The sequence below is a fragment of the Perognathus longimembris genome, chromosome 20 (genome assembly GCF_023159225.1).
Source record: "Perognathus longimembris pacificus isolate PPM17 chromosome 20, ASM2315922v1, whole genome shotgun sequence".
Taxonomy (NCBI): Eukaryota; Metazoa; Chordata; class Mammalia; order Rodentia; family Heteromyidae; genus Perognathus; species Perognathus longimembris.
In genome coordinates, this window is record NC_063180.1 from 45,407,520 (window position 1) to 45,428,867 (window position 21,348).

At 62.9% G+C, this 21,348-nt stretch overlaps 1 protein-coding gene across 1 annotated transcript in view; it reads left to right on the forward strand.

Moving 5' to 3' along the window:
• The window catches only part of Etfa (electron transfer flavoprotein subunit alpha), a 35,645-nt gene extending 14,828 nt beyond the window's left edge, over positions 1-20,817 (forward strand). The window contains exons 8-12 of the mRNA XM_048330000.1: positions 115-183; positions 1,455-1,537; positions 17,490-17,555; positions 19,209-19,289; positions 20,596-20,817. Coding sequence (XP_048185957.1) covers positions 115-183; positions 1,455-1,537; positions 17,490-17,555; positions 19,209-19,289; positions 20,596-20,634 — 338 coding nt within the window. The 3' untranslated portion in view covers positions 20,635-20,817. The remainder of the gene's footprint in view (positions 1-114; positions 184-1,454; positions 1,538-17,489; positions 17,556-19,208; positions 19,290-20,595) is intronic.
• Positions 20,818-21,348: the final 531 nt, after the last annotated feature.

Below are 21,348 nucleotides of genomic sequence, written 5' to 3' on the forward strand. Positions count from 1 at the left end.
TGAGTTCAAGCCTCAGGACTGGTTAAAAAAAAAGAAAAAGAACAAAAGCTTCATCCACTAGAAGTGACATTTATTTTTCTTCTTTCTCTATCTCTTTTTTTTTCCTCCAACAAGGTCGGGGTTTGAAGAGTGGAGAGAATTTTAAACTGTTATACGACTTGGCAGATCAGCTACATGCTGCAGGTAAGTTACTTCCTTTAATAGCAAGATACTCCCCTTCTTGTTGGTTGTGGGACTTGAACTCTGGTCCTGGGCACTGTCCCTGGGCTTTTTTGTTCAGGACTAGTTCTCTACCACCGTGCCACTTCCAATTGTCTGGGGGTTCATTGGAGATAGGAATCTCACGCACTTCCCTGCCAGGGCTGGCTTTGAACCGTCTTCCTCAGATCCCAGCCTGCTGACTAGCTAGGATGACAGGTTTGGGTCACTGGCACCCAGCTTGTTGTTTGGTTTTTTTTTGCCAGTCCTAGGCTTTGGACTCAGGGCCTGGCTTCTCTTTGCTCAAGGCTAGCACTCGGCCACTTGAGCCACAGCGCCACTTCTGGCCGTTTTCTAGATATGTGGTGCTGGAAATTCGAACCCAGGGCTTCATGTATACAAGTCGAGCTCTCTTGCCACTAGGCCATGTTCCCAGCCCCCACCCAGCTTGGTTTTGTAACTCTTCTGTCTGGTCACAGAGGTAATTGGAGTGCCCTTTCCAGGAGCTGTGATCTTACTACGCGACGGAACCTGGTATAATGCTAGCCTATATGGGGGGCAGTGTGGGTTTTACCTAACGTCTTTTTGACATTCAGCCAGATTTGAAGTTTATGAGTATAAATAAAAGGTACTTTCTGGGCTGGGAATATGGCCTAGTGGTAGAGTGCTTGCCTTGTCTACATGAAGCCTTGGGTTCGATTCCCCAGCACCACATATATACAAAAAGGCCAGAAGTGGCGCTGTGGCTCAAGAGGCAGAGTGCTAGCCTTGAGCAAAAAGAAGCCAGGGACAGTGCTCAGGCCCTGAGTTCAAGCCCCAGGACTGGGAAAAAAAAAAAGGTACTTTCTTCAACAAGGCTCTAGTACTTTGTCCTTAGAATTTTCAGTCGGGGCTGGGAATGTGGCTTTGTAGCGTGTAAAGTGTGTAAACTTTACAGAGTGCTTGCTGAGCACGCATGAAGCCCTGGGTTCAATTCCTCAGTACCACGTAAACAAAACAAAAAAAGTGGCCCTGTGGCTCAAATGGTAGAGTGCCGTCCTTGAGAAAAAGAAGCTCAGAGACAATTCCCAGGCCGAGTTCAAGCCCCAGGACTGGCCCAAAAATAAAATAAAAAGGATTTCCAGTCAGCAACAGGGGTGTTTTTCAGAAGTCCGTTCCAACTGCACCGTGTCACTGTCTTGGTTTGCACTTAAATATCAGCGAGGACCCCATAGGTGAACGACAGCTTGGAAACAATGACCGTCTTGTCCCCGCAGTGGGTGCCTCCCGGGCCGCCGTCGACGCTGGCTTCGTCCCCAACGACATGCAGGTCGGTCAGACGGGAAAGATAGTGGCACCGGTGAGTACTGCGCGGGCCGAGTCCGCGCGGGGGTGTGCGGGCCGAGGGGCCCCTCAGCACCCTCCTCCCAAGCTCCCTGGATCCGTCTCACCAAAACACTTGGCTGCTCTTGTATCCCAGCTCCTTGTCACAGTTTTGTAAGCAGTAGAGCAGTTGGTCAAGTGAAGTCATGAAGTGGTTGAACTTGGCAGGCTTAGGTCGCTGCTTTTGAACTCACTACACCTGTGCTGAAAGTCAGCCCAACCGGCCGCCCTCTCCACTCAGAACGGCACTGCCTCCTTCCCTAAGGAGCGGGGGAGCCCGCTAGCCACGCCCGGAGCTGGGCGGGGGGGGGGGGGGGGGGGGCGGGCGGCCTGGCCGCTCTGGCCCGGCTCTGCTTCTCCAGAGTTTCCCCGCTATGTTTAGCCTGGTCGCTCCTTTCCACAGCGTCGGGGTATTGAGCTGTGTTGAAAAAGCGAGTTCTCCTTATTTTAGCATGGACATTACTTATTCATTTAAAAAGCAGCCTTAGGGAAATTTTAGAACGGATGAAAGTTTAAATTCCCTCTATTGCCAGTGAGACTGCAGAAAGCACACTGGTCTCCTCGCCGTCGTGAGGCACTGAGGGATTTCAAGCCAGGTTTATTGGGCAGTAACGAACACTTAGAACTTAGAGCACTTGTGAATGCGAGGACAAACTACTGCATCACGCTGAACAAAGCCCGCGTTGACCTCTGTGCACACACGGGTGTTCCGAAGGTCTCCACCCACGAAACGTGCAGGGGTGACAGGCGTAGACGTGCGTTCTCCGCCTGGTGATGGGGCTCCTCAGGAGGCCTGGAGCCCTGACAGCCCCTGAGATACTTGGGGGAGCCGAGCAGAGGAAAAGCAGACAAATAGCATCTAAGTGTCGCTGTGAAAATGGTTAAAATGCCCCGAGAGCCGGACGCTGGTGGCTCAAGCCAGTCAGCTGCTCAGGAGGCTGAGATCTGAGGGTCAAGGTTCAAAACCAGCCCAGGCAGGCAAGTCTATGAGACTCTTATCTCCAGTGAGCCATCAGAAAGCTGGAGGTGGAGCTATGGCTCAAGTGGTAGAGCGCCAGCCCTCAGCACAACAGCTGAGGGACAGCGCCCTGGCCCTGAGTTCAACACCAACCCCCCCCCCCCCCCGCCACCCTGCACAAAAAACCAACAACAACCAACCCCTGAGAACTGGGGCTCGTGGAGTGACCTAGGCCGGGGTTTGCGGGTCACACTGCAGAGACATTGAGGGGTGCCTATACAAATTGTGAATTCGACTCCTATTAAGAGTGTTGCCGGTTACCGCGGCTGGACTCCCGTTCAAAACTCCTCCGCTCAGTTCTTTCCATCCCCCTCCCATGTCCCTAATGCTAGGCCCAGCTGTGCACGGCTGCCCTCCCCTTTGCTCAGGAACTCCCTCCCCCCCCAGCCCAGCTCCTGCCCTCCCCAAATAATAAGGCTTCAGGCTTTGAAGTGCCCCTGGCAGGGGAGAGAGGGGCCCCGCACGCCCAGTAGGGGGGCGGTGTGTGCAGGTGTGTGCAGGGCTGCACGCCCAGTAGGGGGGCGGTGTGTGCAGGTGTGTGCAGGGCTGCACGCCCAGTAGGGGGGCGGTGTGTGCAGGTGTGTGCAGGGCTGCACGCCCAGTAGGGGGGCGGTGTGTGCAGGTGTGTGCAGGGCCGCACGCCCAGTAGGGGGGCGGTGTGTGCAGGTGTGTGCAGGGCTGCATGCCCAGTAGGGGGGTGGTGTGTGCAGGGCCGCACGCCCAGTAGGGGGGCGGTGTGTGCAGGTGTGTGCAGGGCTGCACGCCCAGTAGGGGGGCGGTGTGTGCAGGTGTGTGCAGGGCTGCATGCCCAGTAGGGGGGCGGTGTGTGCAGGTGTGTGCAGGGCTGCACGCCCAGTAGGGGGGTGGTGTGTGCAGGGCTGCACGCCCAGTAGAGAGGCGGTGTGTGCAGGTGTGTGCAGGGCCGCACGCCCAGTAGGGGGGTGGTGTGTGCAGGGCCGCACGCCCAGTAGAGAGGCGGTGTGTGCAGGTGTGTGCAGGGCCGCACGCCCAGTAGGGGGGTGGTGTGTGCAGGTGTGTGCAGGGCCGCACACCCAGTAGGGGGGCGGTGTGTGCAGGTGTGTGTAGGTGTGTGCAGGGCCGCACGCCCAGTAGGGGGGCGGTGTGTGCAGGTGAGTGCAGGGCTGTGTCTCCGGGCCTCCTCCCCCAGCTGCCCCCTCAGTGCCACCTGCCCAGCCCACCTTCTGCGTTCCAGCAGCTGCTGAACGTTTCGGCTGGGCGACCCCAGACCAGCCACTCCCTCGGGGAGACCGGTGTGCTGTGACTCAACCTCCCCACAGAATACCTGACTGAATGCCACTCAGCACTGCCTTAGGCTCTGGCAGCCACGCCCTGCTTCTGGCCAGAAGAGCGCTGTGGACCCGTCACACCCAGGCTCCGCCTCCTCCCTGCTCAGATCACGTGACCGTGCGCCGCGCCTCCCTGTCTGCGGCTGACACACCCGCCGGGTTTTGATGGAAGCCAAGTGCAGGAAGCGGGGAGGGAGGAAAGCATCCTCCATCCTTAGCAGGCATCTGTTCCCTGCCCTGGAACCTTTCTTTTTCCATTCACTTTCCTCTCAGTGTGATATTCAAAGGCCCTGTGCTGTGCTGTGTTGTGCCGTGTTGTACCGTGTCCGTGTTGTGTCGCGCTGTGCCGTGTCCGTGTTGCCCCTGTGCAGCTGCCTCACCCCCGTTCTTTCTGATCAGTAGTAAAGGGACTACGCAGTCAGGTTTTGTGGTCCTCACTCCCCAGGGGTGCCTCTGTCGTCAGGCATCTGAGACGACGTGGAATCCCCACAGACGCCGTGAGCGTAGCTCTGCTTTCCGGCCCTTTCTGAGAGTTCACACCAGGGGCACATGGAGCTGCTGAGCTCACCATGCCGCGGCTACCGCCGTCGCCGGCTCTGGGGTTGAACTCAGAGCCCTGTCAGGCAGGGGCTGTGGGGCCACACGCTGGCTACGTTGAGGTAAGGCCTTGCTGTGGCCTGGCGTGCACCTGGACTGTTCCATAGCTGGGGTGGGAGTCTTTGCTCAATTTCCGGCCCCTTCCTTGTCCCCCCGCAGCATCTCCTGGTGACGGGTGGCAGCTTGCGCTGCTCCTAGGGGGACTTGGGGTAAGGTGCACGGGTTGGAACGCAGGAGCGGCGCCCTGTAAGACAGACCCTGCGGTCCTCTGCAGCTGCTCCTTGACACTAGGTGTCCTGAGGATTAAGTCACCCTGGGAAACGAGACCAGCATCCCCATTGGAAGCATCCAGAAGGAAGAGCCGCTGGAGCGTTGCTGGTGTCCCCGCCTGACCCCTGACAGCCCCCCTGGAGTCCTGACGGCGCCCAGGCTTCTGGGCCTTCGCACGCGCTCCTCCGTGTCCCGGGAGCACGCCCGTTCTCCATGCAGCACGGTGCGCACTGAATTGCGAGACCACATTACTTTAGACTGCCACCAGTTGTCTTGTTTTTGTGGTTTTTTCCCAGTCCTGGGCCTTGGACTCAGGGCCTGAGCACTGTCCCTGGCTTCCTTTTGGCTCAAGGCTAGCACTCTGCCACTTGAGCCACAGCGCCTCTTCTGGCCGTTTTCTATCTATGTGGTGCTGAGGAATCGAACCCAGGGCTTCATGTATATGAGGCGAGCACTCTACCACGAGGCCACGTTCCCAGCCTCCGCCACTAGTTTTTAAAAACCTGATGGTCAGGTATGAGCCTCTCTTTCTAGTTCACAAAACCTTCCTGTCTTCAGGCTGAGCACCAAGGCTCCTGTCTGTAATCCTAGCTACTCAGGAAGCTGAGATCCCCGAGGATCGCGGTTTGAAACAGCCTGGGGAAGAAAAGGTAATCACCAAAAAGCCGGAAGTGGAGGTGTGACTCAAGGGGAAGAGGGCCAGCCTTGAGCACAAAAGCTAAATGAGGGTATGAGGCCCTGAGTTCAACCCCCAGAACTGGCGCACAGACACACGCACACACGCGAACACACCTCCTGTACTTTGACAAAAGCAAGAAGCATTCAAACCAAATGCCAAATGGTGTAGCCGTGCAGGCTTTCTCTTGTTTAATGTTTTCTGGGTTCCATTTGTTACCCCAACCTCTGGGTCTGGCGTTTCCCTGCTTGTCTAACCTTAAAAACCAAGCACGTGGTCCTCCTCGCTGCCGCTCCTTCCTCCGCAAAGCAGGCGAAGCAGAAGAAGGGGTTCGCATTTGCAGCTGGCTCTTCTCCCCCTTCTTTCACTTAAAAGTGTGTGAATTTATATGAATTCCTCGACAGGTAGAAATAAAATCTCAGACGAGGACACAGTGAGAGCCCCTGGTCATCACTTGCTCTGCCCTCCCTCAATTCCCCTTCACTACCCGCCAGGTGAGGTAGTGCTCACCTGCAGTCCCAGCTGTGGGGGGGGGGAGGGTGCGGGCGGGGGAGGCAGGAGATCCCCAGGCAGTAAGGAGACCATTTTTCAAAAACAAAATACAAAAGGGCTGGGGAGGGGCTCCAGTAGAAGAAGAATGTGCCCAATACCATTACAAAATGAAAATAGGGGCAGCCAGGACAGTGCTCAGGCCATGGGTTCAAGCCCCAGGGCTGACAAAAAGAAGAAAAGAGAACCTCCTAGAACCATTGGTGACCCGAACGCTGCTACTGATCACTGCGGTGTATTTCATCTTCCCCGCCGAGCAGCCGGGGTGGCTGGTGAGTGCCCAGCCTGGAGCCTGCATGGGTCACGTGCCCCCCCTGTTGCCGGCTGTCCTGTGGCTCACGCCAGGGAGACTCGTGAGGCTCCCCGTGGGAATGTTACTTGTAAGCAAGGAAGGACACTCTGTAGGCAAACACGGAAACCGGGCTAAGTGTGCCGTGCGCTACAGCGAGATACCGTACAAAGAGAACGGCGACCAGAGGCAGCTCTCCTCCGTCTACTCGCGTGTGCACACGTGCTCGTGCCAGCACTAGGGTGTGAGCTCGGGCTGGGCACGGTCCTTAGCTTTTCCCTCAGTGCTGGCACTGTCCTTGCGTTTCTGGCTTTTTGCTGGCCGGCTGGAGCTAGCGGGCTTGCGGAGTCGTTTTCCCAGGCGGGCTGAGCCGCCGTCCTCAGGTCTCTCCCGAGTCTCCTCAGTTACAGGCGTGAGCCTCAGGGCCTGGCTCCTCCGTCCATCTGTAACGTTAAATGATTCCTGCAAGTTCCTTTATATGGGCTGGATAAAAGTCATTGCCCGTGCGTACTGTGTACTGGGACTTGGACTTGGGGCCTCATACTTGTTTGGTAGTTTCTCTACTGTTGAGCCATACCTTCAAGCCCTTTTCTGTGCTGCTGCTGCTGTGTGTGTGTGTGTGTGTGTGTGTGTGTGTGTGTGTCCGTGTGTCCGTGTCCTGGGGCTTTAACTCAGAGCCTGGATGTTGTCACTTATCTTTAGCGCTCAATGCTGGCACTCCACCACTTGGGCCACAGCTCTACTTCCAGCTTTCTGCTGGCCCACTGGAGATAAGAGTCTCACGGACTTTCCTGCCTAGACTGGCTTTGAACCGCGATCCTCGGCTCTCAGCCTCCTGAGTAGCTAGGATGACAGGCGTGAGCCGCAGCCCCGGCTTTAGCGTGGCTTCTTAATGAGTACTCATTGCTCTGTCAATATTTTTATATTTTACTAACAGGCTGCGTACAATCCCGAGCCTAAATGACTGGAACCAGGCTCCCGGTGTGGGAGGGTTGCCGCACGCCCTGCCTTTTGCTTTGGGTTTGCCTTGGAAAGTCAGTGGGGTTGAGAAGCGGGTGGAGGAGCACACTTTCTCCACGGACTGCGCAGCCAGGCCTGGGTTTCTGGGCCGCCCTGTAACTTGCTAAAAAGCTGAAGGTTGACAGGCGCGATCGCGCTGCATTATCTGGCTTGGCTTTTAACTCCGGGAGAACCGCGTCCACAAATGGATGTCTTTTTCCTCTGGGGTTGGTAGAGAAGCATTAAATTGTACTAAAATATTCATATGTGAGTGCATTTACTTGAAAGCAATTGGCATTGTGTCCCCAGGAGGACGGCAGGCCAGAAAACACCCTCAGCTTCCCGAGGGTGACGACACGGCCCCCAGCCCCGCACCGCCTGCCCGGGGCCGCGGAGCTCGCGTGAGGGCCCCGGCCCTCGGTGCGGCCAAGTCGCCGTGGGCTGGGCTCTAGGAGAGACTTTATGAGAGTCCAGAGGAGCAGAATATCCATAGCCATCTTATCAGGCAAGTTCTTTAAGACCCAAGATGCCGGTGTGGAGTCTGTGGCGCTCGCTCTCCCCCAGGGGCCGCCACAGCTTAGAACAGGCCGCCGGCCCCCACCCCCCGGCAGGACGGCCCGCCCACCCCCACCCCCCCACAGGACGGCCCACCCGCCCCCACCCGGCCCGCTCTCCGCGGTAGCTGACAGGTCGCTGTGGTGAGCAGCCGCACCCATCTCCTCCCTTGCCTGGCTGTGAGACGCCCTGGGTGCGGCGTGGTGGTTCCCCAGTGGAGGGCAGTGCCCATACTTCCTGCAGGCCGAGGGCCACCAAGGAGGCGTGGGAGGACTCGGCCGGCCAGCCTCAGCCCCGCAGGGCAGCTCAAGCTGCTCCTCAAAGCATAGGCCAGTGTGCGTGCATGTGTGTGTGTGCGCGTGTGTGCATGTGTGTGTGTGCGCGTGTGTGCATGTGCGCACGTGCGTGCGTGTGCGTGTGTGCATGTGTGTGCGTGCACGCGCTGTTCCTGGCTTGCACTAGCCTGGGTGCCAGCCTTGAGCTCACTTGCTTCAGGCTGGCGCTGTACCACTTGAGCTTCCATCAGCTCCACCTCCAGCTCTCTGCTGGCTCACTGGAGGTGACCGGCTCACAGACTTGGCTGCCCCGGCTGGCTTCAAACCTTGATCCTCACACCTCAGCCTCCTGAGTCGCTGGGGACAGGCGTGCGCCACCAGCGCTCAGCTGAGCTGTTTTTGACCATTATCAAAGCGGTGAGACGCTAGAGTTCAGTGTTTCGAAGACGAACAGTCCTGTGGTTGTTTCCGGGGCGGTGACAAGTTTATGGTTCTTTGTAGGAAGGACACTGGGAGTCCGCGGGACGCTTCCAGGCGCCTCCCATCACAGTGCCGTTCAGCTGCCCTCACTGGCGCCGGATCAACCCTCCCCCTCCTTGGCTCCGATCATCCTCTGTCTGCCCACTCCCCATTGCTCTCAATGCTTGTGTGTTTTGTTTTGTTTTTTGAGTCCAAGCCCTCAGGGCCTGAGCACTGTCCCTGGCTTCTTCCCGCTCAAGGCTAGCACTCTGCCACTTGAGCCACAGCGCCGCTTCTGGCTTTTTTCTATCTATGTGGTGCTGGGGAATCGAACCCAGGGCTTCATGGATACGAGGCGAGCGCTCTACCACCAGGCCACGTTCCCAGCCCGGCTTGTATATTTTGTATAAGCGGAATCCCACGGTATTGGTCTTTCTTTCGTATTAACCAGTATAAGATTAGGCGTGAAAAGTTGGTTTCTCTTTCTAGCTGAGTGATATTCCAATTTACGCACACCTGGCTTATGCACTCAGGTGCCCGCTGCCTCTCACACGACTGTTTGCACCTTTGGCCGTCAGGAATAGTGCTTCTGCGGCTCCCCTCCCCCCCAGCACACGGACTGGTGCGGGTTCTGCTGCGTCCGCGTGCGGGTGGCACTGCTGGCAGCTCGGTGCTAGGACTTCCGGAACACCGCCCCGCCGTCTTGGGCTGGCTGCCGGTGAGCCCTAGCCTCTGGTCACACGCGCTCCTCTCAGGGCACATGTGGAGGAGAACCGAGCGCAGGCGAAGGCCCGCGGGTGGGGTCGGGGAGGGCTCGCCCAGTGGGCGGAGGGGGCTGGGGGCCCAGGGCCACCGCTGACCCCACAGAATGCCGCGGGGAACCTCACGAGTGGAATTTTGGACGGCCAGGTGCACTTCCTGTATGGCAGCGCACACACTGAGCCCAGGCTGTGCGGAGGAGGGGCCCCGGCCACCGGCTCCGCCCCAGGCTGCACGCCCACCCGCCCAGCAGCCGCGCCCAGCCGCCACGCCCACCCGCCCAGCAGCCGCGCCCAGCCGCCACGCCCACCCGCCCAGCAGCCACGCCCACCCGCCCAGCAGCTGCGCCCACCCGCCCAGCAGCCACGCCCACCCGCCACGCCCGGTGCTGGGCTCTGGGATGGGCGTGGCCTGGCCCTGGGCCTTCGTGCAGCATTCCCTAATGGTGTGTGAACAAGTTGGACCAAGAGTGCAGCGCCCCGCCCGCATGGCTTCCGGGGCTCCCCAGGAGAGCTCTGCCAAAGAGGAATAGGGAGCCGGCGAGGAGATGCAAATCACCTGACTGCAAAGTGAGCGCGTGCCTTTACATGTCATCCATCTGATGTGTTCATGCGTTTTAAATTTCTATTTATTTTTGTCAGCCATGGGGCTTGAACACAGGGCCCGGGCACTGCCCTTGAGCTTTTGTGATCAAGGCTGCTGCTCTGTCACTTTGAGCCACAGCTCCACTTCTGGCTTTCTGGTGGTTCATTGGCGATAAAGAGTCTCGTGGACTTTCTTGCCCAGGCTGTCTTAGAACGGTGATCTCAGCCTCCTGAGTAGCTGTGATTACCAGCACCTGGCATTCATCTTTTCCCTTTTGTGACAGTGCTGGTGCGTGAACTCAGGGTCTGGGTGCTGCACCCTTCCTTTTCCACTCAGGGCTGTCACTTTACCACTTGAACCGTACCTCTACTTGTGGCTTTTTCCTGATCGATTGACTCTCCTGGACTTTGCTGCCAGGGCTGGCTTCAGCCCGTGGTCCTCCGATCTCAGCCTCCTGCGTAGCTAGGACTGCAGGTGTGCGCCACCGGCGTCCAGTGTGACTGTAGTTAGTAATACTGGACTAGGCGGGTCACATTTGGTGTGAGAGCAAAGTATTTTTTTTTTTTGCATTTGGGGCGTAAGTGTAAAGCCTTGCATGTGCTAGGCAAGTGCTCTATAACTAAGGTGTGCCCTCACTCCAAGTGAGCAAATCCTAAGTGTCATCATCACATGAAGAAACAAATCCTCAGGTGCCAGTGGCGCACACCTGCCGTCCTTGCTACCGGAGAGGCTGAGATCCGAGGACCAGGGTTCAAAGCCAGCCTGGGAAGACAAGTCTGTGAGGCTCTGCATCCACGTAATCAGAAAAAATAAAAATAAAAAAGAAGAAGCAGACGTGTGGCTCAAGTGTCAGCAGCAAGCTCAGGACCCAGGGCCGGAGCTTAAGTCACAGGAAGACAAGTGGCTGGTGAGGTGACTTGTGTGCTCGTCACGTGATCGTGGCGGTCATTCTGAGACGTGTGCACGTATCACATTGTCACTGTGTAACTTCTGCATGTGCAATTTTTATTTTTCAAAAATGCCTCCGTGATGGGGCTGGGAATGCGGCCTAGTGGTAGAGCGCTCGCCTTTCATGCATGAAGGCCTGGGTAACAGAAAAAGCCGGAAGTGGTGCTGTGGCTCACGTGGCAGAGTGCTAGCCTTGAACACAAGGACGCCAGGGATGGCGCTCAGGCCCTGGGTTCAAGCTCCACAACTGGCAAAAAAAAAAAAAAAAAAAAGCCTCAGTGAATGTTGGGAGAAGCAGGTGCCTTTACCCTGCGCACCTCACCTCTGCCAGCACAGCCGAGGGCCAGGCTCCTGCTCTGCCCTCCACGGTGGAGAGCATCTCCTCCTGTGGAGTTGTCAGTAATAAGCCCGTCCACACAGAACGCACTGTGACTGCAGGCCCATCCTAGACACTTCCTTGCAGTGATTGGCACGCCGCCTTGGCTGGCTGGAAGATGGATGGATGGATGGATGGGTGGATGGGAGGGTGGATGATGGGTGGATGATGGATGAGTGGATGGATAAGTAGATGGGGGATGGATAGATGAGTAGATGGGTGGATGGGAGGGTAGGTGGATGGATGGATGATGGATGGATGGATGATGGATGGATGGATGATGGATGGATGGTGGATGGGTAGATGGATGGATGATGGATGGATGAATGGATGGTGGATGGATGGTGGATGGATGGATGGATGGATGGTGGATGAGTGGATGGATGGTGGATGAGTGGATGGATGGTGGATGGATGGTGGATGGATGATGGATGGATGGTGGATGGATAGGTGGATGGATGGTGGGTGGATGGGTGGATGGATGGATGGATGGATGGATGGTGGATGAGTGGATGGATGGTGGATGGATGGTGGATGAGTGGATGGATGGATGTGTGGATGGATGGATGGATGGTGGATGGATGATGGATGGATGAGTGGATGGATGATGGATGGTGGATGAGTGGATGGATGGTGGATGGGTAGATGGGTGGATTGATGGATGGATGGTGGATGGATGGACGGACGGATGGATGGATGGTGGGTGAGTGTGTGAATGGGATATAACTTCAGCCACAAGCCAAGAATGTGAGTAAATACTCTGTTGGTGCAGAGCTCAGGCTAGCCAGTGTCAGCACAGGAAGAATGTGGCTTGAGAAATGAGCCATAGGTAAATGTGCTCAAAGTTTGGGGCCTCTTCCAAAAAAGAAGAGTCTTAAACACAATTTGGCAAACAGAGAAAGTAGTTTGGCCTTTAAAACATGCGGCAAGATGAAATATCGCAATATTAATGCACAGGAGACGCTCAGTAATTAGAAAATGCAGTTCACTTAATCTACTCCTCAAAGAGTCATTCATTATTTGCTATGATAAATTCTTTTCGCTCCTCCCTGGCATCTGTCCTGGGCATGGGCGGCGGCGTGTCTTAACAGAAACTTGCTATTGGAGGAAGCCTTTGTCCCTGGAAAACCCTTCCCCTCCGAGATGGCGCAGGGCTGTTCTTGAGCGTTGACCGTGGACTCTCCGGGTGCTAATTCAGTTAGAACTACTCATCGGATGTGTTTAAAAGATTTTCCTTAGAAGAAATGCAGTTTTATGTCTAGAAAGGGGAACTGTTGGTAGAAAAGAAATTGAACACCTGACATTTTTTTTTAGAGGGGAAACAATATTGACTTGGTTTTTCTGCTCTAAATGCTCCAGATTTGACCAGAGTGCTCACATGCGTGTTGTATGTGAACAGAAGGAAGTGTTTGCTGGGCAGCCTTGGCTCAGGCCCGTCACCATACTAGCTACCCGAGAGAGTGAGATCTGGAGGAAGTTAGTTCAAGCCCAGCCTGGGTGGAAAGGTCTTCAAGACTCCAGCTCCAAAATAACCACCAGCTAAGCAAACGGAGCCAGTACAGGCTCAGAGTTTAAACCCCGGCCTCAGTTCTTTTTAAGTTATAGTTTCAATCTCTTTCTTCTGTTTGCCTGCCTGCCTGGCTCCCCCTCCCTTCCTTCCTTTCCACCCTCCCTTCCTCCCCCTACTGGGGTGGAACTCGGCTTGGGTGGCCTGGTTGTTTGCTCACACCTGCTCACGGCTGGCGCTCTACCTGCCTGAGCCACAGGTCCTGTCCACCCTTTGGCTGGAGTTAGAGATGGAGTCTGGCCGAGTTTCCTGCCCAGGCTGTCTGCAAACTGCAGGCCTCCACGCCCTCAGCCTCCCGAGGTTTCCAGCTCCGGGAGGAGGCAGAGTGCGTGTGTGTGTGTGTGTGTGTGTGTGAGTGTGAGTGTGAGCTGTACTGCAAAGGCACCCGTCTCCAGCACTAAGGAGCGCCGCCCTGAGCCTCCCCTCCGCCCTGAGCCTCCCCTCCGCCCCGAGCCTCCCCTCCCTGCCGGCTCCAGTCCTGCGCTGCCCTCTGCTGGGAGCTCCCGGCACGGCAGGCAGCTGGCAGCAGAGCCCAGTGTGCTCAGGGTCCCGGCCCCGTCCTGGTCGCGCCTTGGCAGCAAGGAACCGCCATTGGAAGAAAAACGATCAGCCAGGCTCCCGCGGCCCAGGCCCGGCACCCCGGGAACGCGGAGGCTGAGCTCTGAGGGTGGCGGCTCAAAGCCAGCCCGGGCAGAACACCCGTGAGAACCACCAGGGCACCGGAAGCGGAGCTGTGGCTCAAGGGGGTGAGGGCCAGCCTTGAGAAGAGCTCGGGGACAGCCCCCCCCCCCCCCCCCCCGCCACGGAAGCCCTGGGAGGCACACCGGTGCCCGGGAAGCCGGGCATGGTGCAGAGCTGCCGTGAGGCAGGGTGACTACAGTCCCTGTGTTTGCAGTGGGGGCGCGGGGCGTGGAGACATTCGCCGGCTGCCCAGACCCCGCCCTTCCCCCAGCCCCGCCTCTCCTCTCAGACCCACGAGTCGAGAGCTGTTGTCCACCCCCCCCGCCCCCGTGCCAGTACTGGGGCTCAAACTCAGGCCGCCCCTTAGCTCTCCTGCTCAAGGCTGGCGCTCTACCACTTGAGCCACAGCTCCACTTCCTGCTTTTTGCTGGTTCACTGGAGATGAGGATCTCATGGACTCGCCTACCCAGGCTGGCTTTGAACTGTGATCCTCAGTTCTCAGCCTCCTGAGTAGCCGGGGTGACCGGTGGGTGGCGCCTGACCAAGGTAGAACTTTGGGCAGTGCTTGTTTGTGCTCGGGTGGCTGCTGTCCCTTCTGGGTCAGGATGGCCCCCCTCTGACACGGTGCAGGGACCCTGTCTACCCTGGATTTCCTGCCTCGCGAAAACAAGCCAGAGCGGCTCCAGTGCCCCCCCTCCTTTCCCGCCTGCTCTTTTCTGCAGCTCCCCTCTCCTCCCCACCCTGCATCGCGGTTCTCCCCCCACATGCTCCCCCCGTTTTCTCTCCCAGTCGTTGCCCTGATGGGGCAGGCAGGCGCGTGCGTGGGGACGGCTCCGTCGTCGGCCTCTGGCGCGTTGGGGGCAACGAGCCGTTGGCGTGGAGGCGCACAGGCGATGCACTCTGCCACGGGGATGCCCCCTCACACTGCGCTGACGGCCCCGTCCGCCTCTCAGAGGCAGAGGAGCGCCTCCCGCGGCCACTCCCACTTCGGTGCAGCCTCTCTGCTTCCCAGAGCCCCGCTTTCAGCAGAGCGCGCCCCGGGCTTCGCCATGCCAGCCCCGGCCCCCGCCGCGGGCGCAGGTAGATCCCCTCCTCGCCAGGTTCACGCTTCGAGTCCGTGGAACTCAGGTGCAGGGCAGAGTTTGACGCAGACTCGTGCATTGGGTATTTATGCTTACCGCCAGAGTGAGTCAACATTTTCTTAGCATTTCATGATGCAAATGGAGCTCTTAAGACTTGTTGAATTTAATGGAGACACATGTGTCAGAAAGGCTCATTCCTAGGACGATCGATCTTGCAGTGCTTGCTTTGGGAGTGTCTAGAAGAGTACACGCGGAGAGTAGTTAGTGGCCCCGTGTCCGTCTGTCCGTCTGTCAAAATAACTTACTCTTAAAATCATTATCTAAGAACCCTTTGAGTTTTAGTGACTATTTTTTGCCAGTCCTGGAGCTTGGACTCGGGGCCTGAGCACTGTCCCTGGCTTCTCTTTGCTCAAGGCTAGCACTCTGCCACTTGAGCCACAGCGCCCCTTCTGGCTTTTTCTGTGTACGTGGTGCTGAGGAATCGAACCCAGGACTTCATGCATGCTAGGGGAGCGCTCTGCCACTAAGCCACCTTCCCAGCCCTTGAGTATATATTTGATTATATCTTAATGAGTGTCCATTCATGAATGAAATACTAATCACAAGAAATGGAAATGCCTTTAGAATCATCACTCGAAGTTACTTACAAATCTGAAAAGAAAAGAAATCCTTCTGTGTCCCGGGGGTGACCACGGCACAGGGAGGCCACGGCACGGCACAGGGCCTCCGTGTCCCAGGGGGGGAGGCCACGGCACGGGACAGGGCCTCCGTGAGCCCAGGGGAGACCACGGCACGGGACAGGGCCTCCGTGAGCCCAGGGGAGACCACGGCACGGGACAAGGGCCTCCGTGTCCTCAGGGGGAGGCCACGGCACGGGACAGGGCCTCCGTGAGCCCAGGGGAGACCACGGCACGGGCAGGGCCTCCGTGAGCCCAGGGGAGACCACGGCACGGGACAGGGCCTCCGTGAGCCCAGTGGGAACGTCACAGCCACAGACTCACAGGACGTGCTGCAGAGTCAAGTGGCCTGGTTGGCTTTGAACCTTGAACCTGTGCACCGAGGCCTCCCCGCCCCAGGCCCAGGCTCTCAAGCCCCCTTCCCTCGTGAACGGAGCACACCCACTGCCCCCAGGGAGGCACGCGGGGAGCCCAGGAAGGCCAGAGCCGGCGCCAGGTGCCCGGCCCGCCGGCCCCGTAGCTTGCTGCAGGCCAGCAGCACCGAGCGGCAGGACCGGGACTTGCGGGACCGTGGAGGGCCCCGGCCTCTCCGTGTGTCCCCCTGTCCGTCCGTCTGTCATGCGTACCGAGGACTGCCGCAGCCTTTCCACTCAAGAATAGCCTTCTGCACTCGACCCCACAGCTGCGTGGCCAGCTTTTTGGGGGTCAGAGTGTCGGGGCTGGCGTTGGGGCACTTGGTCAGTGGCGGAAAGCGCGCGGAGGGCCGCGCCCCACGGCCCCCCACGGCCCCCGGCGGGGTGAGCCCGCGCCCCGCGCCCCGCCGCTGTGACGGGAGACGGGGCGGGGCGGGAGCGCAGCGTCCTCCCGAGCCACGACACGCCCGCGTGGGGAAGCCGCTCCGCGCAGGCTGTCCTTACACCTGAGGCAGGAGGGAGCTAAGCTCGCTGGCTTGGGACGCGTTAAATCGCCGCTCCGCGACGGCGGGGGCTGGAGTTTCCAAGCACAGCATTTTGGCGATTGACTGCTGGGGCTGGAGCTCGGGTGCGGCCCCGTCCCCCGTTTCCCCTCCCCCCCCCCCCGGCCGGCCCGGTGCCTTTGGAGCCACACCCGCTTTATGGAGAAGAGAGCGTCCCGGGCCGGGGCCCCCTGCCCGCGCGGGCGCGGGGCTCTCGGTGGTGAGGACTCCAGGCGCGAGCCCCGCCCTGGGCGGAGCGGAAGCGCGGGCCGCCCAGCCTTCCTCCAGCCGTCGCGGGGAGCCGCAGCCCCCGGAACGCTGCACGGACCGTCCTCGGCTCGCCGCGGTGTTAAGCAAAGGTGACCGTGCCCGAGTGGGGTTCCCGTGCTTCCCCCCCCCCCGCCACGCGGCCTCGTTCTCCCCCACGGGGTCGGAGTCGCCTGAGTGCCTCTGTGCGCCCGCCCTCCCGCTCGGCCCCCCCTCTTCCCCTCCCCCAAGAGGAGAAGCCTGCAGCTGCACGGGGCTCCCGCCGTCACCGCGGCCGCTCGGGAGGCTGGGATCCGAGGCTGGAGGGTGTGAGAGACTCCGTGTCCGGTACGCTGCTCCAGACGGCGGCGCGGGCCGCGCGCAGGGGTCACGTGCTCACCGCGGCCCGGGGCCGCGCGCAGGGGTCACGTGCTCACCGAGGCCCGGGGCCGCGCGCAGGGGTCACGTGCTCACCGAGGGCCCGGGGGCCGCGCGCAGGGGTCACGTGCTCACCGAGGCCCGGGGCCGCGCGCAGGGTCACGTGCTCACCGAGGCCCGGGGCCGCGCGCAGGGGGTCACGTGCTCACCGAGGCCCGGGGCCGCGCGCAGGGGGTCACGTGCTCACCGAGGCCCCGGGGCCCGCGGCAGGGGTCACGTGCTCACCGAGGCCCGGGGCCGCGCGCAGGGGTCACGTGCTCACCGAGGCCCAGGGCCGCGCGCAGGCGTCACGTGCTCACCGAGGCCCGGGGCCGCGCGCAGGGGTCACCTGTGAGTTACTGCCCCCCCCCACTGGGAATTCCCCGGAGTGAGGGACGGGGAGGCACGGCCGTAAACGCACGCTGACCACGGAGCGCGGCGCATCGCGTGGTGTACACGCACGCTGACCACGGAGCGCGGCGCATCGCGTGGTGCACACGCACGCCGACCACGGTGCGCGGCGCATCGCGTGGTGATGCACGCACACTGACCACGTGTGCATTGCGTGGTGTAAACGCACCCACAGTGCACAGCGCATCGCGTGGTGTACACGCACGCCGACCACGCGCTCTCCTTCTCCAGGAACTGTACATCGCTGTTGGGATTTCCGAGCCATCCCAGCATTTAGCCGGGATGAAGGACAGCAAGGTAATGCGCGGGGCGCTCGCGGGAGAGGTTTTCATGCCGGGGCTCAGGTTGGTTTTCGTGCCCGCGGGGGCCCCCTCCCCCGCCGCCCCCCTCCCCGCCGTCCCCCTCCCCCTCCGCCCCCCTCCCCCTCCCGCCACAGGACGGCGGCCGGGGCTCGGGCTCCCACCTGGGTCTGCAGGTTCCGAGGCCGCACGGGGCCTGACAGCCCGGGAGCGCGAACGGCGAGCTGAGCACTGGAGCTCGCGCCCGTCACCCCGCTGCTCGGGAGGCCGAGGGGGGGGGGGACCCCGGCTGGACGCCCTCAGGGCGGGAAAGCCCTGGGGACTTGATCGCTAGCCAGCAAAAAGCTGGAGGTGGAGGCGTGGCTCAGGGAGTGGAGCGCCAGCCAGTGTGTGTCCCCCACTGAGCAGCACCGCCCGGGCCCCCCGCCATCCCGGCCCCACCATCCCCCGCCATCCCGCCCCCGCCATCCCGTCCCGCCATCCCGCCCCGCCATCCCGCCCCCGCCATCCCCACCATCCCGTCCCCGCCATCCCGGCCCCGCCATCCCCCCCCGCCATCCCGCCCCCGCCATCCCCACCATCCCCGCCCCCGCCATCCCCGCCCCCGCCATCCCGCCCCCCGCCATCCCGTCCCCGCCATCCCCGCCATCCCGCCCCCGCCATCCCGTCCCCACCATCCCGTCCCCACCATCCCCGCCATCCCGCCCCCGCCATCCCGTCCCCACCATCCCCGCCATCCCCGCCATCCCCGCCCCCGCCATCCCGTCCCCACCATCCCCCCGCCATCCCCCGCCATCCCGCCATCCCGCCCCCGCCTCCCGGCACCCGCGGAGTGGGCGTGGCCGGCGCTTCGCCTCGGATGCCCCTGACAGACGCCCCCGCAGCCCCGCGCCCTCGAGGGGACCGGCCCAGCCCGCCCTGCCCCCGCAGCCCCGCGCCCTCGAGGGGACCGGCCCAGCCCGCCCTGCCCCCGCAGCCCCGCGCCCTCGAGGGGGACCGGCCCAGCCCGCCCTGCCCCCGCAGCCCCGCGCCCTCGAGGGGACCGGCCCAGCCCGCCCTGGCCCCGCGCCCTCGAGGGGACCGGCCCAGCCCGCCCTGCCCCCGCAGCCCCGCGCCCTCGAGGGGACCGGCCCAGCCCGCCCTGCCCCCGCAGCCCCGCGCCCTCGAGGGGACCGGCCCAGCCCGCCCTGCCCCAGCAGCCCCGCGCCTCGAGGGGACCGGCCCAGCCCGCCCTGCCCCCGCAGCCCCCGCCCCTCGAGGGGGACCGGCCCAGCCCGCCCTGCCCCCAGCAGCCCCGCGCCCTCGAGGGGACCGGCCCAGCCCGCCCTGCCCCCCGCAGCCCCGCCCCTCGAGGGGACCGGCCCAGCCCGCCCTGCCCCCCGGAGCCCCCGCAGCCCCGCGCCCTCGAGGGGACCGGCCCAGCCCGCCCCTGCCCCCGGAGCCCCCGCAGCCCCGCGCCCTCGAGGGGACCGGCCCAGCCCGCCCTGCCCCCCGGAGCCCCCGCAGCCCCGCGCCCTCGAGGGGGACCGGCCCCAGCCCGCCCTGCCCCCGGAGCCCCCGCAGCCCCCGCGCCCTCGAGGGGACCGGCCCAGCCCGCCCTGCGGCGCGCGGTTCCCCTGACAAAAGCCGGCGCCCTCCTTGCGCTCCGCAGACGATTGTGGCCATTAACAAAGACCCCGAGGCCCCCATCTTCAGGTGGCGGACTACGGCATCGTGGCCGACCCTGTTCAAGGTGAGCCGCGCCGGCGCCCTCGGGGGCGGGGCGGGGCGGGCCGTCCTCCCAGCTCCCCCAGCGGCTGCGAGGGGAGGGTCAGGGTTCAAAGCCAGCCGGACGGGGACGGTCGGAGGGACGGTGGCCGCCAGGGAACCACCCGAGAGCTGGAAGCGAAGTCCGCGGCCCAGGGGCCCGCGCAGCCCGGAGCAGAGCGCGAGGAGAGGACGGCAGCGGGCTCCGGGCTTGGGCCCTGTGCCGGCGCGCGCACGCACACGCACACGCTCACGGGCGCACACACGCACACGCACTCCGCCGCGCACGCCACGCACGAAACAACCCCGAACCGGCGCTCGCGCCTCCCGTGTGCCGGGGCAGCAGCGCCGGTGACCCCGGGCTCGGGGCGGCCTTGCGGGCGGCCGTGCGGGCCCCTGCTCGCGCTGTGGAGCGCGACCTCCCCCTCCGCCGCCGGCCTCCCCCAGCCCTGCCCCAGCTCACCGCGCCCCGAACCTCCCCCCCTCCTCCACTCCTGTGCCCTCTGCTCCCCAAAATCCAGACAGGAACACCCCGGAACCCCAAGCCAGGCCCCCAGGTCCCGAGCCCGTGTGGGCGGTGGAACCCTCCACGCCACACGCCGGGGCCGGGGTCCTCCAGGCCGGGCCCCCCAGCGCCGCCGCCCCCCTCCACGAAGAGCGTGGGTGCTGAGAGCTCGCCCAGGGAGGGCCACGCTCCCGGCCCTGAGGGGACCGCGCCCCGCGGGGGAGAGACGGGGGAGCCGGGCCCGCGGTGCGCCCGGGGGGGGGGGGGAGAGGCCGGGGAGCCGGGCCCGCGGTGCGCCCCCACGATGGGGGGGGAGAGGCCGGGGAGCCGGGCCCGCGGTGCGCCCGGGGGGGGGGGAGAGGCCGGGGAGCCGGACCCGCGGTGCGCCCCACGATGGGGGGGGAGAGGGCCGGGGGAGCCGGGCCCGCGGTGCGCCCCGGGGGGGGGGGAGAGGCCGGGGAGCGGGGCCCTCGGTGCGCCCCACGATGGGGGGGGGGGAGAGGCCGGGGAGCGGGGCCCCACGGTGGGGGGGAGAGGCCGGGGAGCGGGGCCCGCGGTGCGCCCCCACGATGGGGGGGGGAGAGGCCTGGGAGTCCCACGGAGGGGGGAGAGGCCGGGGAGCCGGGCCCGCGGGGGGAGGGGGAGACGCCGGGGAGCCGGGCCCCGCGGTGCGCCCCCACGATGGGGGGGGAGAGGCCGGGGAGCGGGGCAGCCCAGTCCCCGCCCCCCCCCCCCCCCCCGCAGGCGGGTCGGCGCGGGGTTCCTGTACCGCCGCGTCACCCCGCAGGTCGTTCCCGAAATGACGGAGCTCCTGAAGAAGAAGTGAAGCGGGCGATCACCTCGAGACCCCGACGGAGCCCGTCCGCGCTCCCCGACGCCAGGCCTGGGGTAAACCGAGGCAGCCAGCGAGCTCCCCACCGCGCCCCCCGCCGGCGCGGGGCCCAGCAGCCAGGTTTCGAAAATTCCTAAATCTGTGACAAAAGTCTGTAATTAAACAGCTTTGAAACTGGGGCGCCCCCTCGTGTGCTGCAGAGAGAGGGGGCGCCGCTCCTGTGCCCGCCTCGCGCCGGGGTTCAGGGGTCACTGCCTTCCGCCGCCCGGGCCGGCCAGCTCAGGACTGACCTGGGGGCCCCGCCCACCCCGACCCCGACCCCAGCACTGACCCCGGAGCCCCGACCCCAGCACTGACCCCGGGGCCCCGCCCACCGGACCCCCGACCCCAGCACTGACCCCGGGGCCCCGCCCACCGGACCCCGACCCCAGCACTGACCCCGGGGCCCCGCCCACCGGACCCCGACCCCAGCACTGACCCCGGGGCCCCCGCCCACCGGACCCCCGACCCCAGCACTGACCCTGGGGCCCCCGCCCACCGGACCCCGACCCCAGCACTGACCCCGGAGCCCCGCCCACCCGACCCCAGCACTGACCCCGGAGCCCCCGCCCACCCAACCCCGACTCCAGCACTGACCCCGGGGCCCCGCCCCCCCACCCCGACTCCAGCACTGACCCCGGGGCCCCGCCCCCCCACCCCGACTCAGCA